The sequence below is a fragment of the Thalassophryne amazonica genome, chromosome 8, assembly GCF_902500255.1.
Source record: "Thalassophryne amazonica chromosome 8, fThaAma1.1, whole genome shotgun sequence".
Lineage (NCBI taxonomy): Eukaryota > Metazoa > Chordata > Actinopteri > Batrachoidiformes > Batrachoididae > Thalassophryne > Thalassophryne amazonica.
Window position 1 is genome coordinate 16970897 of NC_047110.1, and position 22138 is coordinate 16993034.

Consider the following 22138-nt stretch of genomic DNA (forward strand, 5'->3'; position numbering starts at 1 on the left):
ACCACCATTTGCCTCATGCAGTGAAACACATCTCCTTCGCATAAAGTTGATCAGGTTGTCAATTGTGGCCTGTGGAATGTTGGTCCACTCCTCTTCAATGGCTGTGCGAAGTTGCTGGATATTGGCAGGAACTGGTACGCGCTGTCGTATACGCCGGTCCAGAGCATCCCAAACATGCTCAATGGGTGACATGTCCGGTGAGTATGCCGGCCATGCAAGAACTGGGACATTTTCAGCTTCCAAGAATTGTGTACAGATCCTTGCAACATGGGGCTGTGCATTATCCTGCTGCAACATGAGGTGATGTTCTTGGATGTATGGCACAACAATGGGCCTCAGGATCTCATCACGGTATCTCTGTGCATTCAAAATGCCATCAATAAAATGCACCTGTGTTCTTCGTCCATAACAGACGCCTGCCCATACCATAACCCCACCGCCACCATGGGCCACTCGATCCACAACACTGACATCAGAAAACCGCTCACCCACACGACACCACACATGCTGTCTGCCATCTGCCCTGGACAGTGTGAACCGGGATTCATCCGTGAAGAGAACACCTCTCCAACGTGCCAAACGCCAGCGAATGTGAGCATTTGCCCACTCAAGTCGGTTACGACGATGAACTGGAGTCAGGTCGAGACCCCGATGAGGACGACGAGCATACAGATGAGCTTCCCTGAGACGGTTTCTGACAGTTTGTGCAGAAATTCTTTGGTTATGCAAATTGATTGTTTCAGCAGCTGTCCGACTGGCTGGTCTCAGACGATCTTGGAGGTGAACATGCTGGATGTGGAGGTCCTGGGCTGGTGTGGTTACACGTGGTCTGCGGTTGTGAGGCTGGTTGGATGTACTGCCAAATTCTCTGAAACGCCTTTGGAGACGGCTTATGGTAGAGAAATGAACATTCAATACACGAGCAACAGCTCTGGTTGACATTCCTGCTGTCAGCATGCCAACTGCACGCTCCCTCAAATCTTGCGACATCTGTGGCATTGTGCTGTGTGATAAAACTGCACCTGTCAGAGTGGCCTTTTATTGTGGGCAGTCTAAGGCACACCTGTGCACTAATCATGGTGTCTAATCAGCATCCTGATATGGCACACCTGTGAGGTGGGATGGATTATCTCAGCAAAGAAGAAGTGCTCACTATCACAGATTTAGACTGGTTTGTGAACAATATTTGAGGGAAATGGTGATATTGTGTATGTGGAAAAAGTTTTAGATCTTTGAGTTCATCTCATACAAAATGGGAGCAAAACCAAAAGTGTTGCGTTTATATTTTTGTTGAGTATATGTCCAGAGAGCTTGGCAGACTGATGTCAACCCTTACCATCACTAGATGTCAGGTGTGGCTTGCACAGTCCCCCCTATCTGAATCCTGCAGAGGCACACTCCGTTCGCTGCCGGTTCTTCCAAGCCAAGTATTTGGACCTGCAGCCCAACAAACTTTGGAGCGTGCTGTTGAGGCTAGTAAATCTCGGCAACAGTTTGTTGAACTACACCGGTTTTCCAGACCTCAGCCAGTCAGACGTGCTACAGCTTTTCACTCTACATCCAGGCTTCCGCCGACTCCCAGAGCTGCACATGCTTTTGCGGTTGAGGGCCAGCTCTCCCAACAGCCTGCCTTTCGTGAGCCTACGGGCAGACCCCCAAGAACTGAACGGTTTCACAGAGCTTCCAGTAATCGCGCCCAGAGGTCCTCAGGGATGCGAGGCAGAGGTGGTCGGGTCTGACTGCCAATGTTTGGCCCCCAGCCGTTTTTCACGAAATCAACTCAGCCACTGGGAGGCTCAAGTTCAAGACCCATGGGTCATTTCAACCTTGTTTGAAGGTTACAGAATTCAGTTCAGATGTCGTCCTCCAAAGTTCAATGGGGTAAGGATGACTGTTGTTTCCGACTCGGTGCAGTCTGCTGCCCTACAACGGGAGATTTTGGAACTCCTGGAGAAGGGGGCCATAGAGCCAGTTCACAGTTCAGACCAGCTCAGGGGGTTCTATTCAATTCACTTCCTTGTTCCAAAGAAGGATGGCGGCTTTCATCCTATCCTCGATCTCCGACGTCTGAATCATTATATCAAACTGCTGCAGTTTCACATGCTCCGCACAGTAGACGTCCTTCAAACTATCACACCAGGAGACTGGTTCACAAGTGTCGACTTAAAAGACGCCTATTTCCATGTGCCAGTGGCGCCTCATCACAGGCAGTTTCTCTGCTTTGCTTTCGAAGGTCAGGCATACCAGTTCAGGGTGCTTCCTTTCGGCCTCTCTCTCGCCCCTCGTACATTTACCAGATGTATGGCTGCAGCACTAGCCCCACTGCAAGCTCTTGGATTAAGAATCCTACCCTACTTAGACGATTGGCTTGTCTGCGCTCCGACTCAGGAGCAGGCGCACAACAACACAGCTCTTCTACTGAACCATGTCTCTCATTTAGGACTCACAGTGAACTTTGCAAAGAGTTATCTTGTTCCCAGTCAACAAACGACCTTCATCGGCATTGCCATCAACTCCCTGACTATGACTGCCTCGCCATCCCCGCAGAGAGTGGACGATGTAATTCGTCTCGTCTCACACATTCAACGGGCTGTGACGCTGCCTTTTGGTTTGCTGCTCCGGTTGATGGGCAAATTGACTGCAATGTCGCTAGTGGTACCTTTGAGACTTCTGTTTTTACGTCCCCTACAGATTTGGATCAACAACCTAGGCCTCAACTCAAAGTTGCATCAGCACAGGCTTGTACGACTCTCCAACCAGTGCCTTCTGCACCCCAAACCCTGGGGGAACGTGGACTTCATCTGCAAGGGTGTCCCTCTAGGCTCTGTTCCTTCTTGCCGAGAGGTGGTTGTTACAGATGCATCACTCAAAGGTTGGGGGCCGTGTGGAATCACAGGATGGTGAGGGGTGTCTGGAGTCCCCAGGAGAGACTCCAACACATAAACGTGCTGGAGCTTCGCGCTGTGCGACTGGCTCTCAAACATTTCCTCCTGGCCCTGAGAGGAAGACATGTTCTTGTCCGGTCGGACAACACGTCAACAGTCTATCACATAAACCATCAGGGGGGCACCAGGTCCAATCACTCATTGGCAGAAACTCGGAAGCTTCTCTTATGGGCGTTGCCTCGCCTTCAGAGTGTCAGAGCAGTTCATCTGCCCGGTGTACAGAACAGCGCAGCGGATTTACTCTCCAGACAGAAACCACCACCGGGAGAGTGGAGACTGAACCCGACTGTGGTCCAAATGATCTGGCAGAAATATGGTGCAGCGGAAGCGGACCTTTTCGCTTCAAGCACCTCGACACATTGCCCACGATGGTACTCAGTCTTGGAACCAGACAGCCCGCTGGGGCAGGATGCATTGGCTCACCCGTGGCCAGATTGCCTCCTTTATGCCTTTCCTCCTTTCCCGCTGCTGATGTTGACACTGCACAGGATAGATCAGAGCAGCCACAGGGTGCTGCTGGTTGCTCCATTCTGGCCTGGAAGGATTTGGTTTCCCATGATTTACAAACTCCTCGAGGGAGAACCTTGGGTTCTCCCGGAGAGGAAGGATTTGTTGTCACAGCTACAGGGGAGGATTTGGCACCCTCACCCAGAACGCCTTCAACTGTATGTGTGGCCGTTGAGGGGCCAGACTCCTTGTTAAGTTCTTGTGACCAGGCTGTTGTTCAGACTATCCTTAATTCACGTGCTGCTTCTACCAGGGCTTTTTTATGACAACAGATGGAAGCTGTTTGCGCGGTGGTGTGAGAAACAAAAGTTAGACCCGGAGCATTGCCCTGTGCCTATTACCTCTTAGTGTGTCGTTTTTTGAAAGGTGCTCTACATTTGCAGCCTCCAAGGCTTGCACGCGTACCTTCATGGGACCTTCCTCTAGTCCTGGAGGGTTTAAGCTTATCCCCTTTCGAACCAGTTGAAAGTGCTGATCTTAAATGGGTGTCAGTGAAGACTACCTTTCTACTTGCACTGTCTTCGGCTAAGCGGGTGGGAGAGCTCCATGCCCTATCAGTCGCTAGGGACTGTTTGCGATGGAATTCTGACGGATCTGGGGTTACGCTGTGGCCTAAGCCGTTCTTTTTACCCAAGAGAATTTCAACTTTTCATGTTAACCAGCCAGTTTCCTTGGCTGTGTATGTCCCACATTCTGATCCAGGATTATCTGTTTCAGGTTCCCTGTGTCCTGTCCGAATGTTGAAGCAGTACATTAGTGCGACTGCTGGGATCCGGAAAACGGATGCCCTGTTTGTGTGTTATGGTGATCTCAAAAGAGGCTGTGCTGTCTCAAAGCAGCAACTCTCGCATTGGGTCGTGGATGCCATTTTACAAGTATACAGGTCCAGAGGTCTTCAGCCTCCTAAGGTTACGTGCCATTCCACCAGAGGAGTGTCCACCTCCTGTGCTGCACTGAGAGGTGTCCCTTTGAGTGATATTTGTGCTGCTGCTACGTGGGCTTTGTCCTGTACCTTCGCCCGCTATTACAGACTGAATGTGGCTGCTCCTCCTGCGGTGACTTCGGCGGTGTTGTCTGCCTCCACTCCCCACTGCTGATGCGAGGTGAGTGTGACTCTTCGTGACCTTGTTGGTATTAAGTCATCCAGGTGCTAAAGCACCACCCTCTGGCGGTCAGGAGGAATGAAATCGAACAAGAGTTACGAATGTACGGTTCTATGAATTCCGGATGACCGCCAGAGTTGCTTGTCACTCAGAGTCTTGGGAGTTCATTCCGAAAAGAAGCGAGCGCTGGGTGCGTCTGGTATATAAAGACAACCAGTGACGTCACCCAGGTCACATTCAATGGCGTGACTTTGTTGGTATATATTCTCGACCTCTGTGCTGCGCACATGTAGTTATCCAGGTGCTAAAGCACCGCCCTCTGGCGGTCATCCGGAATTCATAGAACCGTAGTTACATTCGTAGCTCTCGATTCAAAGGGCTGAGATTCAATTATAAAATGATTGTCGATTCATCTTGATGCATCGTTTCTCTCTCTCACTCTCTGCGGGATTCCCGCCCCCCAACTGTGTGATGACTTGGTACTTTGCAAAGCAAAGTATTAATAATAATCCATAATGAATTTACTTCCAATACATTCTTTAACAGCTCAGCCATATTTGCAACCGCATGGCTCTCATTTACAGGCTCTAAATTGTATAAATGAGTTTAGTTGTTGCCCCCCCAGCAACCTGTTAAAACAGTCTATGTAAGTGGGCACACGTCCATGACCGACCTGATGTTTGGACAATAACCACTACAACAAAAAACATTTTTGTGCACCTCATCACAATGGATGGGCGTGTACTAGCTGTGCTGCGCTCATGCCCTTTGTTCTTGTGCCAGACTAATTAAAACAAAAACAAGAGTTTTGATAGCAGTGAAACTTTGTTGCACTGTTGATTTGCTGACACTTTAAATCGTATAAATCATGGCAAACGTCATTTGTTCTCATCGCACATGTGAGCTCCAACATTTTGTGCCATAATGAAAATAGTTATGGAGACAATTTTAGGTGATCAACTATAATTCACAGCAGTGTCACTCAGTAAATAAACTATCAGCCTGCTTTCATTGGAGCCTTCAGCTGAGCCACTAATGTGCTCACAGTGTTTGAAGATAAAATTGGACATTTGCTAAAAAAAAAAAAAAACATGTTCAGATGGAGCCAGAACTTGTCACTACTAAGGATGGGTATGGACAGGATTTTATCGATATCGATCCCATTACCGATTCCGCTTATCGATCCAATTCCTTATCGATTCCCTTTTCGATACCTCTTGTGAATTTTCTGTGTACTAAAAGTAGGCTTTACAGGTTTTCTATGTCAACAACATTTTATTGAGTCTTAAAGTAAATAAATATGAAAATGGTCACTGGATCCTTGATTTCTGGACATAAACAGAAATAAACAAAATCTGAAGTTTTTATCAAATGCATTTCCTTTCAGACATTTCGGCGTGAAGGTCTCTCCATACCTCTGAGCTGAACTCAGCCGGCTGCTGCACGACAGAGCAGGACGCCTCATTTTGGGACGAAAAAATGTTTTGATCGATTGCAGTTTATTGTTTGTATTATGAGGTCTGTTACGAAACTATCCAACCTTTTTATTTTGTGCAAAAACTATATGGATTTGAATCATGTGCGCTTGCATCAGCCAAGCTTGAACCTTCCTGCGCTTGCATCAGCCAAGCTTAACCTTCGTTTTTTCACGCCTGTCGGTTGCGTCATTCGCCTGTGAGCACACTTTGAGTGAGCAGTGGTCCAGCCCTCTCGTCGGATTTTTATTGTGAGGAAAATGTCTGAATGATTTGGAGCTTTGCTGCATCAAATTCCAGAAACTGTGATAGACAGCCAGGTGGAAACCATTCGGAAGATTCAGACGGCTTTCAGGGATGATTCTATGGGGATCACAGAGATTAAGGAGTGTTACAACCGGTTTAAAGACGACTCACAATGGCGGAGGGCGCGCCGCGCTCCGAGCGGCGATCGATAGTCTGAAATGACCAGATCATTTCCAAACTGAAAGCTGTGTTGATTCGGGACATCGTCTGACTACTACAGAAATGGCAGAAGAGGTGGACATACCACTTTTTCAGCACATTCCACTGTTACAGGAGTTTCTGTCATGGAAAAAGGAGCGGAGGAATTCGCCACGGAACCGCTAATGGCGCGGGACAAAAGCACCTCCGTGTTGGTCTCACAGGACATGTAGTAACATGCTCAGCTCTTGCACCATTTGGAAGATTCAGACGGCTTTCGGTGGCTTTTCAGTCATGTGACTATCCGAGAAATTGTGGACGAGCTGGACATGCCACATGTCCTGTGAGGCTTCATCACAGCGTTGCTTTTTGTCCTGCGCCATTAGCGGCTCCGTCCCGACACGCGAATTCCTCCGCACGTCTTTTCATGACAAAAACTCCCGTAAGCGTGCTCACAGGTGAATGACGCAACCGACAGGCGTGAAAAACCTCACGCATGCGCACGAAGGTTCAAGCTTGGCTGATGCAAGCGCACATGATTCAAATCCATATAGTTTTTGCAAAAAATAAAAAGGTTGGATAGTTTTCTAACAGACCTCGTATGTTTGGAAAGAGGACTCTATCTTTCTAACTTGACTCGGCAGAGAGCCGCGCAGCGTTTGGAGCTGGGCGAACGAAACGGAGGATGATTCTCATTTCTTTCTGGCAACAAGGCAAGAGTCCCAGTTAGTGACTTTAATCCACACAAAAGTGACTCACGATTGACATTTTTAAATGGCTTTGAGAGGGGTTAAGAAGCAGATTTTCCGCTTCTGAAAAGCAGCGAAGCAAAGAACCAGCGAAGCATCAGGTCGGAAGCGGAGCATTGCTTCATTGTTTTAAAGCAGAGCGGGGCAGCAATCAACGTAGAGAAATGATCATTTTCCCGATGAACACACTCAAAAACAATGGCTGCTCTGAAGGACTGAAAGGGAATCGTTCAGCAAAAAGGCTACTGATGTCGGTGGATCAAATCATTTCTTAATGATTCTCAAGAAGAACCGGTTCCCGATACCCAACCCTAGTCACTACATGCTTCTTCTGTGGTTTTTCTGTTTTATTATGAAGTGCAGCACATGAATCTGCTTCACGAGAGACAGCATGCAGTAATGAAGTGGCTGTAAGCAAAGCTGTACAGCAAATGCACTAAAATTAAAGGACATATCTGAATTTAAAAAACATGACTCCAGTAAAAACAGAAATACAGGTTTATATGCAGACTGTAAAAAGCGCTTGTTAATGGTGGCCAGCAGCTGCGCTCCACTCCCGCAATTAACATTTCTAAATAAGATGGACATTTATAAATCAATTCAGAATCTCCCACGTCCGCATCATGATGCATCCTTCTCCCCCAGCCCAACCCCAACCTGCCCCTAGTAATAATGTGATGTCGACAGCAGTACGTAAATGAGGATTTTGTTAATGTCTGTCTGCACAAAAATGAAATTAAATCAGCCACTTAAATTACTGGGCACAGGTGCAAGCCACCACTTTGTCCAGATCTAATATACTCTTAAATGGAAGACAACTCTGTACTTGAATAGCAGTGTATTTTACTGATTTATCTAATGTCATCTATATTAAATTTACTGTCATCATTTCTGCAATATTTGATCCATTTTTAAAACTGATTACACTCAGTGCAGTTAATGTGTCCTTTTGCAGGCTGGATCCATGACTCACACTGTAAATAAGAATTTCCTCAAATCCAGATGTGACCTTTCAAATCATTTCTTAGATCAGGAGTACATTCAATTGCAGTATGAAACATAACTGTGTTCATGCGCTGGCAATTAAAAACAAAAAAGAAAATCTCTGCTGCTGATTGCGTCTGTATTTTCTAACTTTGAAAGGTTAGCATTACTTGACTGCGCTGACAGCTTGCTGTTCCAGATTGCCATTCCAGCACAGAGGTCACATAGAATTTAAACACAAATAAATAAATATATAATTCATTGTAAACATTAGGCATATTTAACATGGAAAATTAATGTCTAAATGTGTAACTAAGACCAAAAACAGACATATCTGAGTCTATGAGGGACCACGGCTGTGTGCAGAGGACGCACAGAGCTTGAACTAGCTCATGCACTGGCTATTAAAACAAACAAACGTAGAATGTGTTGTGCGTCCTTTGCACACAGCCATAATGTCCCACAGAGACTCTGACAAGTGCAAATGGAGACATTTATTCTGACAGAAACAAGCATAAAATGAAGTTAATTATGACAGACATTTACAATCAAAGATTTTTTTTTTTTTTTATTCTGTGCAGCCTCTGTGCTGGACCAGCATTCTGTCAAGTGCAAGCAGTTAACACCAAGACTTCATAGTCGCAAAAGATTCTATCAGCATCCATTAAATCTATATATTAAAAGCCAAGTGGCATTGTGTATGTCCATGTGTGTGAGTGTGTGTGTACCTTGGATCATGGACAAACTGGGGAGAGCTGACATTTGCAATTTGGTATGTACTGCTTATGTATTTTGGGACAAGGATGAACATAGCCATAACAGAATGTTGATGGGGCTAATATTTTGGAGAAATTAGGGATATTATGTAAGAACAGTTAACAATGGACATTGATAATTGAATTCATTACTGACACGTCATTCCAGCAGGGCGTGGTAAATCATCTATATATTAAAAGCCAAGTGGCTTTTGTGTACGTGTACACGTGCGTGCGTATAATTTTGATCGTGGACAAACTGGGGAGAACTGACATTTGCCATTTGGTATGCTTATGTATTTTGGGTCAAGGATGAACGGCGCCAAAATGGAACACTGATAGGACTAATATTTTTGGAGAAATTAGAGAGATCACATAATAACAGTGAACAATGGACATTGATAATTACATTCGGGACTTGCATGCCATCCAAATCATTATAGAAACTTTACAGAATTTATTACCACCCTTGGAAAATGTCAGCTACCCATTTTATAAACCCTACCCAATCTAGAGCCTGTGGATCCCCATAGGCAACACGCTAGTTTCCTTTTAGCCTTGATAAATTGTGTTGTGTGAGTAAACATTACTTATATGCATGTCTCCACCCACAATTTTGCATTCTCAGGTGGACATACCCCAAATTACAAATACATAGAGCCCAAAGTGCTAAACCTTTAGCTCTATGTATTTGTAGTAGAGCCAAATTTTGTGTTAAATGCACAAAATATGCGCTATTTTGTGCATTTAACAGACACAATCCTCATTGTGCACTATTAGTAACTCAGCATGCAGGTGTATTTGCAAGTGCAGTGGTGCTAGTGCACGTTTTTTACACATGCAGCTCTTCAGACAATCAGGCCCTCAGTGTTTTCATCACATTTTCAAAAGAAGCAGCAAGTCCTATTCAGGTCCTATTCAGATGTCCACTCATGGTGTTTATCCCCAGATACTATAATATGGAAGAGATAAGAGTCTATGACTCCCCCTGGAAAGGACACCTGTGCATAGCAGGTTACTTCTCCAGCCATGGCCTACATTTACTTACGGCTGGATGGACTGAGACAATGCAGATAAAGTGTCTTGTCCAAGGACACAGACAAGTAAACATGACAGTCTACATATTACTAGCACAACCCAAACTGAACTACCTCCTCTGCATTAATTTTCCAAATATTAAAGACAATATGTTGGCATCCTAATAAAAATAACTAACATTTAAATACATTTAGCTGGTAACAGTGAAAGTGAAAAGCAGATGCACATATCACACCTTCTCAGCGAGTCCTCATCTGGAGGGTCAACAGGCATTTCTTGGCTTAAGGCCTCCGGTGGCTCTGCCGATCGGCCAGCTGCAGCTTGCCGATACACCCTCTCCCACTGTGCTGTGTCTTGGTTGTACACCAAGCCTACTGTCTGCTCACCAGGCTGATTGGAGGATGGGGTTATAGGAAAGGCCACTGTTCCTGCTGCTCCTCCACCTCCTCCTGTGGGAGGCTGCTGTTCATTAAGCTCTGGAGGAACCCTCCTCTCTTGTGCTTGGGCTTCTAGTGTCCCCCTGCCCTCTTCACTTTGCCATGGAGAAGAGGGGAAAGAAGATGTGGAAGAGGAGAGTTCCAGAGTGGATGAAGAGGTGGAGGATGCCTGGTTTGTGCGCTCCCAGTGCTGAGAGTCATGGTTGAAGGTCAGCAGGTTGTGGCAGGCCCGACAGCGGTTCAAATGGCCTCGTGATGCTGAAGGAGGAACATTGTTCTCTAAATTGTGGGAGGCTGAAGGAGGGAGGGGAGGCTGGTAGTGGATTATGGTAGGGGAGGAAGAAGAGGAAGTTGATGAAGAAGGCCCAGGTCTGTCTGGGTCAATGTTGTTATTTAGTAACTCTTGACTCTGTTCCTGGCTACCATCCCCCATGGTACCCCCTAAAGGTGTTGTCTCCAGGTCCTGCATGCGGTCAAATTCCATAAAGTAGCGGCTCAGGTTGCACTGCAGTACATTACGGAAGGAGGCAGTGTTACTCCGAGAACCCTCCCAGAAAGGGTGATGGCCACTGCTCATACCAGCACTATCTCGAGGCCCAGACTCTGGTCCTTGTTGGGGAAATCCCCTTCCTTCAGTGGCAGAGGTATAGACGGGAGAGTGAGAAGAGCCCTCTTGCTGACGAAGTACTGAAAGGAGACTGATAGAGGAAGAGGAGGAGGTTCTGGGAGGTAGAATGCTAGTACCAACTCCACCTTCCCTCATATTAAGCAGGCTGCGTGTCCAGTCAGGTCCGGTTCTGGCGGTAGAGTGCGGCTCAGTGCTACTCTGTGCTGTGAGATTAAGAGAAGTGCCAGCACTATAGTAGACCGAGGTAAAGGCTGATGGTCTTTCTGAAGGCTGTCTGGGCTCTGTGCGGGCTGATGAGAAGGTAGATGCAGGAGCAGTCTGGTTTGTGTCAGACAACACTCTGTGATCAGAGGAACTCACAGATGATCCATCAGAACCCAGAGAAGGATTGCGATTGATAGAGCAACGACTGCACAGACAAACCATGCCAAGGTGCTGAGTACAGCCAGGGAAGGGGGGCCCACGTTCAGAGCTGGGGTACTGGGCCCGTGTTATATTTGGAGATTCTCCAACAGCACTACTACCTTCACTAAGAGGCCTTGGCGACTCATTTCCAGCCTGAGTCCCTGGGGAGCGAGATGACAAGATGTGGAGGAAGTTGTGGAGGATAGGTGTGCGGCGAACTGGCTGAGAAGGCAGGAAGGAGCGCTGACGGAAATGAGGCATTTCAACACTGTCCATAGGAACCTCAGAGTCATCCTCATTCTGGAAGAGATTGGGGTAACAGCGCTGAGAACTGCAGTTAACCAGTTTCAAACATCAAAAAAAAAAAAAAAAAAGTCAGAGTCCCCACCTGCTGATTAGATGGATTCACTATTGCTGTCAGTAGGTTGTGACCCAGAGGATCAAATCTCACCAACCTGCCATGAACATATGGCACAAATAAATGGCAGAAAAAATAAACAAGTTATCATTTTTTGAAATCATTCAAACACCCAAAACATGCATTCTTCCAATTTATTAAAAAAATAGAAAGTGCGGTCCACACAGCTTTCTGTCACCACCAACTTAATAGAGGAGAACAGAGTTTAGTTAATGCTAAACAAAAGATTGAACAGTACAGAAAGATTAGATTAGATAAGGTAGGCCGGTCGGTCACAATAACAAGTTTGGCTGGATGATATAGTGCCTCAGAAATATCACGATAAAGGATATTATTATATGGCTGCGACATAACGCTACGCGCGCTCCGATTGGCTAATTTCCCTTAGCAGACCGGACAATCGTTCTGGAACACGCATCCCATTCGTGACAAACCAGAAAGAGAAAAACACGATTAGAAAAACCAAATCGGACATGAACATACTCCATAAATATCTAAACAGCATCAGAAAAAACACACAGATTGAAAGCTTATCAGCTAACAACTGGTGTGAATGCTTATGTACCCATAATTTTAGTTTTTTATTTTTAATAAATTTGCAAAAATTTCAAAACAAAAACAAACCTTTTTGTCATTATGGGGTGTTGCAAGTAGAGTTTTGAGAGGAAAAAAATGTTATTTACTCCATTTTGGAATAAGGCTGCGACATTAAATGTAGAAAAAGTAAAGCGCTGTGAATACTACTGGGATGCACTGTATTTTGAAAGAAAACAGATCAGTTTATTCTTCCAAACTTTCTGAACGGAACAGTGGAGTCATTTCACTTTAATTGGCTTTCTCAGTACTGCATGAACGCCTCGCATTCAGAGACCAAGCAGCGCGGGCTGAGCCCACCTCCCGCAGACAGCAGGAGAGGAGAACGCAAGCAGTGCGACTCTCTGAAATGTTGGTGACTTATAGGAACAAACGCATGTAAAGGGTGATATACTGAGGCCAGAAAAATGATCATGTTCATCTTCATATATCGAACAATAAGTCGCTATAGTAATTATCGTGACAGTTCTGTAGGTAGGTGGGTAGATAGATTTGATAGACATACAGACAGATAGGTAAAACGACTGTGATCTCACAGATGTTTAGCCCCATAGGCTTTATATTAAAACTTGAGAATAGCACAAAGTACAATCTACACAATTAGTAGATGGAGGGGGTACTCCAACCCAGAACTCGTCATTTTCATTGTCCAAGGTTCAAGTTCTAGTTTCAGACTTTCATTTTCTAGTCTCTGTTCAATATGTACTACTGAACGCATCTAAAAGGACCCCAAGAGAAGGGATACTACAGCACCAACTGCCAACTAGATCCCCCTCCTCATATCTCCCTGTAGGAACATTACAGAGCACAAGTGACTGCCACAGTATTTTTTGACTTGTGTGAAACAACCCATTTATGCAGAAGAAATAAAATGAACCAAATGTTAAACATGATGCATTGGTCTAAGAATGAAGTACAGTACAAACAAATATTGTAATGCAGTCAGAGGACAACACGTTATGAAATTGAAAGTATGAAAAGGAATGAGGAGGTGTTCAAAAAAACACTAAACTATGTGAGTGAGTTGTAGTGATAACTGAATAGGGTGATGAATCATGTCAGGGAAAAATAACAATACACTGACAGGAGACTGTCATTTCCTTATGACCATGTACAGTGTGTCACAATTGTGACGTGATGATGTGTGGTGTGGTAGCTGGTGGTAATGCAAACCCTAACTACAACCAAAAATAGCAGCAATCCAGATAAGACACAGTTATGGTTTGTAGTTTGTTATTGTAGTGAAAAAGCATCCCAAATTATATCAGTATCTTGAACAACAGACAGTTTTTCTAGTAGGGAGCATTTCTAAAAAAATAAGTACCATGAGCAGCAAAAGTATTCTTTTCCTCACCATGTACTAAGTTCTAATTTAATCCTCATTTTACTAACCAGATGTAAACCCATATACATCCACCTTGCTGCTAGAAATTTCCTGTCCTGAAAATTACGGTGCTTACCTGTTGTACCCAAAGCTAAGAAGGAATGTTCAGCCAGTCAAAAGCTACAATCAGGGAGGGATGGAAACTGTGTAGGACAAGCGATCTCCAGTAGCAGGGCTGGTTACCACTGCTCTAAACCATAACCACTGTTCCCAGACCTTTCCAAAAGGTACTATCAAACCCACCGGACTCTCTCTGTGTCACTTCCTGTCTTGACCACGGCGAAGGGCTCAGGTCGGCTCCAATCCCAAAAGTGGAGTTCATTGTTGGTGGCTATCAGTAGAAGCTGAGCAGTTGGATGAAAGGCCAGGGAGGCAATGGCAACATTGCTCTCTGTAAACCAACTCTCACTTCCACCCTATAGAAACAAATACAAAAAAAGCATTCAATACCCCTCAACTTTGGATAAGCTGGTGTATATGTATATACATTTTAATATGTAAATATAAAGTGGATGTAATAGAGATAAATTCTGATTAAAGTATTCAATGTTGAAAAAAGATACTAAGTGCCTATTATGAATGCAACAATTTATTTTTTGATGTAGATATCTGTGTTATAGCTGGGAAATCTTTCTAATGAATAGGGTTGGGTATCGAGAACCGGTTCTTTTCAGGTATCATTAAGAAATTATTCGATCTACCAATATCAATAGTCTTTTTGCTTAACGATCCCATTATCGGTCCTTCAAAGCGGCCGTTGTTTTTTAGGGTGTTTGTTTGGAAGACAAGAGTCCGACTGAGACAGAGTCCGGTCGGAATTAATAACTTCAAAACGAATTGCCACTTTGAATAAAATTACACCTCTTTCCAAACGCTGTAATACAGACAAAATACAATAGACTAAAATGTTTTTTTCCTCCCAAAATGAGACGTCCTGCATTCTTTATGAACTACATCCTGACGTGCAGCACAGCCAGCTGCAAGAGCTCGGCTCAGAGGTATGGAAAGACATTCATGCCAATAATGTCTGAAAGGAAATGCTTTTGACAAAAACTACAGATTTTGTTTATTTCTATTTATGTCCAGAGATCAAGGATCCACCATGTAGAGTTTATTCATGTCCAGAGTTTAAGGATCCAGTGACCAAATTCATATTTATTTACTTTAAGACTCAATAAAATGTTGTTGACATAGAAAACCTGTAAAGCCTACTTTTAGTACACAGAAAATTCACAAGAGGTATCGATAAGGGAAACGATAAGGAATCAGATCGATAATGGTATCGATTAGAGGTGCACCGATAAGGATTTTTTAGGCCGATCACTGAAATTTTGATCGGACGATACCAATCAAGTACATATTTAGAACATGCCCAAAATAATAATAAATGAATATATAAACAAAAATAATTTTAAGAAATATTACAATTTGAAAACAAATGCACCCGAACGTGATGACAGCTGCAAATGCGTAATGCTAACTTTTAACATTGAAAATGCCATAGACATGCTAACGCGTTAGCATCGCTCCCGTTTTTAAGTTCTAAAATACATCTATCAACTGTTTCAGAAGACCATAACAGGTCGGTTTAACATAGAAAAGGTAAATAATACTCACAGACGTATGCTCTTTAGGGTTTTTGCGGGGGAAAATTAAGCAAAAGAAAGAAAGTATAAACGAAGCAACAGGCTCGAAGTATTGATTCAATCTGCGAACCACTGGTTCGATTGGTTCAAGGTTCAGAGCAAAGCCACGCTGCAGAAAAGTTGATCATGGACCCGCTGCAGGGTCTGTAATCAATGTAGAGAAATGATCATTTTCCTGACAAACACACCAAGCGCTCCCTGCGCTACTGCCTGCACTGTTGTGATCGGTCCTTTTGATCGGTGCATTTTGCCGATCACCGATCAAACCGATCAAGGCGTGATCGGCCGATAATGATCGGTGGCTGATCGATCGGTGCACCTCTAGTATCGCTAGATAAAATCTTATCAATATCCATCCCTACTAATGAATAAATAAATCTGTATCCCACTGTAACCATCATAAAAAATACTTAATGTGCAATTTAAAAAATAAATCTGAGTTCCATTGAGGATTTTCTTCCAGTGGTCAGATCATCAACACTGGGCATCCCCAGTCTCACAAGCCACCCACCATTTGACCTGACAAAAAATAGACTTTTTATTAAAGCTGAGCATTTAAAGAGTAAATCTGAAGGAATGTATAATGTTGAAATTAGGAGTAATTGTGGCCTTAATAAACAAATCAAAAGTGTGACAAACAAATGTCATAATTTAGATATAATTTAGATATCTAAAGGCAGGGATGGGCAACTTGTTCCAGAAACAGCCAAGAAGGTGCAGGTTTTCTTTGCAGCCACTGACTCCATCAGGTGATTTTACTGATTAACTGATTCCATCTGCTCAAAGTGATATTAATCATTTTTTGTAAGGCACTACTCAATTTATTAAAAGGAGCAGGTATGTTTTTGTACTATTGACAGAATTATCAGGAGCATGCCAAATCAATGCCAGGAGTGTGTAAATGCTAGAGGGGGCAAGCAATTAGTACTAACAGAAGCAAAAATTCAAAGCACAAAGGTGTTGGTGATTAGAAAAGGGGATGTCTTGTTTATATGTACCAACATTGACTACGTTTACATGCAGCCAATAACCCTTTCATAACCGGAATATTAACAATAACCCGGTTGCGCACAGCCATGTAAACACCCGCAAAAACCTGAATATGCTCATATTCCGGTTTTTAAAAACCTGAATATGCTCATATTCCGGTTTTTAAAAACCTGAATAAGACCCCTGGGTTACTCCTTTTCTAACCCGAATATCAGGTCATATAAACGCGCATCGGGATATCCCCATAGAAAGGAACATTATTTTGTGTTCTGCGCATGTCCTATCCGCAAGGAATCTTGGTCTTTTGAGTACGGCAACTACTTGTATGCGGCGCGCGCAGCCCACCGGACACCACAGAAGCAGAGATAAACAGCGCATTGTGTTCTGCGTCCTTATCAGGGTCACGGCACCGGTCACCATGATTGCTCTGCTTCCGATGCGCTTACTGAGTCTGCGGGCTCGGTAAACGCCGCAGCGGGCTACTCACAATGCCCCCCTCTCTGCTGTGCAGAGCTGCGCCAACTGTGGCAACAGGTCCAGAGACTACGCTCGCTGTTTTGATGCGGAGGCAGCCCGCAAGGATAGATTTCTTGCGGAAAAAATCCACAGCGCCGCAGGGTCTCGGTATACCGCAGCCGCAGAGCTCCGTGGCCATGACTTGGATTTTTTGCGGGTCCCACATCCGTACCCTCGGAGGCAGTGAGCGAAGGGACAGCACGCGCATTGTGTTCTGCATGTGTCTATTTATAATCTTCTCGCCCAGAAGAAAAAAAGAGAGCGTTTACACAGGAGAGAAAAGTGAGAAAATGTTAATGCCTGTTTGAGAAAAGTGTATAAAGTGTGTAGTGAGGGGTTTTACACGAACGCCAGACCAAATCAAGCACCGGTGGAAGACGTGCCTCGCTGTTTAGATGGGGATATTCCAAATGATACCAATGACTATGTATACAGGAGTAACTCTGTCTGCTTAAGCATGTAAACGGGTTATTCCTAATGATTCAGAAACCGGAATATTGACCTTAACCCGAATATTAACGGCATGTAAACGTAGTCATTGATCACATTCTGGTCAAAATACATCTAAAACACTACATTAACCCTGCAAGAAACATTGCCTCAACATCTATATTTACACATACGTACAGCACCAGTCAAAAGTTTGGACACACTTTCCCATTCATGATGTGATTTTTTTTTTTTTTTTTTTCAGTACATAATCGCACTGGACTACAAGTCACAGAGCTTCTCAAACTAGTAAAAAAAAAAAAACCACGACTTATACTCCGGAAAATATGGTATGTTTATAAAACTCTGCACTTTGCTCGCTGTGTTGTCTCCACTCAGACGTTTATACTCAAATACACAGCACACAGTCCCCAGTCCGCCCTGCATAGTGCAGACAGGACACAGAGGATCAGACAGGGAGACAAAGACAGAGAGACACACATTCTAAAAATCTAGTTTTGAACATGGTGCGCATGTGTCTGGGGGTGTGGTAAATTTTACAGCTTGTGTCCAGCCTTGATTTTACATCAAGACGGCATCGGTATGAACCCATTTTGGCTTTTTGGCAGCCAAATTGATGGAAATCAGTCGTGGCAACAGAGAACTTTAATCCCTGAAGCTCCCAACGAGAGAGTGACAACATACAGAATGATGGGTGACAAGAAGCTCTGCACACAAGGCTGCAAGGAGAGAGAGCTCAAAATTTTCTTCCTTAATTTCTCCAGTAGCAAAAGCAGTACCGCACAGGGGTGGAGCTTAGCGATACGTCAGTCTTTCAGAATTTAGTACTGGGGCCTGTTTGAAACTGGATTTTGGCAATCAGCACCCATCCCTAGTCACTAGTCACAGTACCTTCACTCACTGCTGCAATGAGGCACAGTGAGCTACATTCTTCACGACTTCAAAATCACTTAAGGCTACTTTAAGTGTTTATTTTGAAAGTGGGAAAGCCATTGTGATAGCTGTACCTGTGACAAATGGCTCATATAAATGTTTCTCAATATCATTCAACCTTATTTTACACAAGTATAAAACAATTTTGGACAAACCAACCAACCAGAGCGCATGTAAAGCGACTACTTCAGAAAACGGTGTTTCTAGTTATCGTAGATCAGAGCATGGTACTCACATGCAGATCCCAAATGCGTACTTCACCATCAAGGCACCCAGAGGCCACCAGACCAGGAATTGTAGGGTGAAATGTCACACACCACGGAGTTCTACGATGACCCACTAAGGAATGTAGGCACTTTCCAGTCTTGACTTCTGTGATATAAATGTTGTGATTCACATGTGTAGAAGCCATAAGGGTCCTGAGGGAAGATGAAAATAGTTCAATGTACAAAGCGCACGCACGCACACACACACACACGCACGCACACACACATACATGCACGCACGCACGCACGCTGTCTTTGCTTTGTGTGTACCAGCTCTGACAACATACAGTGCATCCGGAAAGTATTCACAGTACTTCATGTTTTCCACATTTTACATTTTATGTTACAGCTTTATTCCAAAATGGATGAATTTCACCTTTTTCCTCAAAACTCTACACACAATACCCCATAAGAACAATGTGATTTTGCAAATTTATATAAAAAAACAAAACAAAAAACTAAGGAATCACATAAGTATTCACAGCCTTTGCCATGAAACATAACAATTGAGCTCAGGTGCATCCTGTTTCCACTGATCATCCTTGAGACATTTCTACAGCTTAACTGGAGTCCACCTCGGGTAAATTCAGTTGATTGGACATGATTTGGAAAGACACACACCTGTCTACATATAAGGTCCCACAGTTGACAGTGCATGTCAGAGCACAAACCAATCATGATGTCAAAGGAATTGTCTGTAGACCTCCAAGACAGGATTGTCTCAAGGCACAAATCTAGGGAAGGGTACATAAACATTTCTGCTGCTTTGAAGGTCCCAATGAACACAGTGGCCTCCATCATCTATAAATGGAGAGACGTTCAAGTCCACCAGGCCTCTTCCTAGGGCTGGCCACCCATCTAAATTGAGTGATTGGGGGAGAAGGGCCTTAGTCAGGGAGGTGACTAAAAACCCAATGGTCACTCTGTCAGAGCTCCACCATTCCTCTGTGGAGAGAGGAGAATCTTCCAGAAGGACAACCATCTCTACAGAAATCCACCAATCAGGCCTTTATGGTAGAGTGGCCAGACGGAAGCCACTCCTTAGTAAAAGGCACATGGCAGCCCACCTGGAGTTTCTCAAAAGCAGTGGTGGGCACAGCTAACCAAAAAGTTAGCTTCGATAACTGGTAATCAGCTAACTGAAAAGTTATCTTTTATAATACTAAACCGATAAACTGCCTAAAAATTATCAGAAGCTACAACTAACCAATAACTTTCAATTTTGTCTCCCGTACGCTCTCAGCTACTAACAAGCCGATTTTGAGTTTAAACACCGCCAAAGCTTCTAACAGAATCACAATTTAACAGATTTTTCGGCTTTGCAAAGGCCATTTTTTCCTTTTTTTTTTTTTTTAACAAAATTGACATATTTTACAAAAGCACATTTATTTGTAAACAGCAACACACACATTACATTGATTCAATTGTTTTGGTTTTTACATAGAATTAATTAGACAACCAATCAGTATGAGTGGAGCCTAAATTTACCCATAATCCATTTGGGCATCTGTGTGTTAATGTTCAAATATTCAGAATTAGTGCATTATTTTTAAAATTAACAGATATGTGCTATATATCAACTTTGTACATTTTAAGAGTTTACATTAATGTAGTTATTCTATCTGGAATAATTTGATTTATAAATCAAAACCATAATTCAAACCTGCTTCCCATTTCAAGACCTCTGCCTCATGTCTGGACCACTGCATGGTATTAAGGAGTAATGACTTCTTTTTTTGTGGCAGTCTGGTAGCCAGGCCCTTTCTGCTGGGGGCAGAGTTGAAATCAGCTCTCTGTGAATGTCCTTGAGTGACCCAGCCACATCCCAGACCTGAATCAGACTGAACATCTCTGGAGAGATCTGAAAATGGCTGTGCACCAACGCTCCCCATCCAACCTGATGGAGCTTGAGAAATGCTGCAAAGAGGAATGGGCAAAACTGCCCAAAGATAGGTGCACCAAGCTTGTGGCATCATATTCAAGAACACCTGCAACTGTAACTGCTGCCAAAGGTGTATCAACAAAGTACTGAACAAAGGGTGTGAATACTTATGTTCATGTGATTTCTTTTTTCTTTTTAATTTTTGCAAATTTATTCAAAATAAAAAAAAAATAACTTTTTCCATGTCATAAATTTTGAGGGGGAAAAAAAAATTTACTCCATTTCGGAATAAGGCTGTAACATAACAAAATGGGGAAAAAGTGAAGCGCAGTGAATTCTTTCTGGATGCACTGTCCCATTTAATGCGTTAATTGAAACAGGCCATGGGCCAGCATGGTCCCTTGGGCACCCCAACAACCCTATACATTTGGTATCAATACCGGGCCTCACTATGACAACAATGGATTACTACACTGTTATTAATATCCCTATTGCGGAATACAAAACTGTGAAAGAACACCTGCAAAGTAACAGAAGAGGCCACACATGAAGTAGGTCAAGAGTATTTCATTACAACCTTTGACGAGGGTGTTTTGACAAGCTTTCTTGTTCAGATCAGAGGGTATGCTTTCCTCTGATCTGAACAAGAAAGCTGTGCACATAATTCAAAATATAGTTAATTCCATATAAAGACAGCTTTCATTTGGTGTCTTATATGTCCCATTTGCTTAAAAGATGATGACTGGGTAACTCTTTATGTTATGTGGAAAAAAAATATCAGATGTCATAATCTGACATTTTCTTTTGGCTAAGGTAGGTCAATAAAAGTACTCATATGTCAGGTCCAGTATTTTTACTGTTACGGTATTTTTGTAATCTGATATTGATATTGAACTTATTTATTTGGCACACAATTCGTCAATAACAAAGACTGATATACAAGACAATTCCACAGTGACGTGTGACCAAAAAGGGGTGAGCAGAAGCAAGGCTTATAAACACCCACCCCCTATATACATATACTCAACAAAAATATAAACGCAACACTTTTGGTTTTGCTCCCATTTTGTATGAGATGAACTCAAAGATCTAAAACTTTTTCCACATACACAATATCACCATTTCTCTCAAATATTGTTCACAAACCAGTCTAAATCTGTGATAGTGAGCACTTCTCCTTTGCTGAGATAATCCATCCCACCTCACAGGTGTGCCATACCAAGATGCTGATTAGACACCATGATTAGTGCACAGGTGTGCCTTAGACTGCCCACAATAAAAGGCCACTCTGAAAGGTGCAGTTTTATCACACAGCACAATGCCACAGATGTCGCAAGATTTGAGGGAGCGTGCAATTGGGATGCTGACAGCAGGAATGTCAACCAGAGCTGTTGCTCATGTATTGAATGTTCATGTCTCTACCATAAGCCATCTCCAAAGTTGTTTCAGAGAATTTGGCAGTACGTCCAACCAGCCTCACAACCGCAGACCACGTGTAACCACACCAGCCCAGGACCTCCACATCCAGCATGTTCACCTCCAAGATCGTCTGAGACCAGCCACTCGGACAGCTGCTGAAACAATCGGTT

At 43.6% G+C, this 22138-nt stretch overlaps 1 protein-coding gene across 5 annotated transcripts in view; it reads right to left on the reverse strand.

Moving 5' to 3' along the window:
- Positions 1–22138, reverse strand: part of ambra1b (autophagy/beclin-1 regulator 1b) — an 83793-nt gene that overhangs the window by 42451 nt on the left and 19204 nt on the right. For all 5 annotated transcript variants that reach the window (XM_034175784.1, XM_034175783.1, XM_034175781.1 and 2 more), the window contains exons 4-7: positions 18637–18820; positions 14110–14282; positions 11859–11925; positions 10236–11770 (exon numbers count right to left, since the gene is read on the reverse strand). In XM_034175784.1, the coding sequence (XP_034031675.1) occupies positions 10236–11770; positions 11859–11925; positions 14110–14282; positions 18637–18820 (1959 nt within the window). The remainder of the gene's footprint in view (positions 1–10235; positions 11771–11858; positions 11926–14109; positions 14283–18636; positions 18821–22138) is intronic.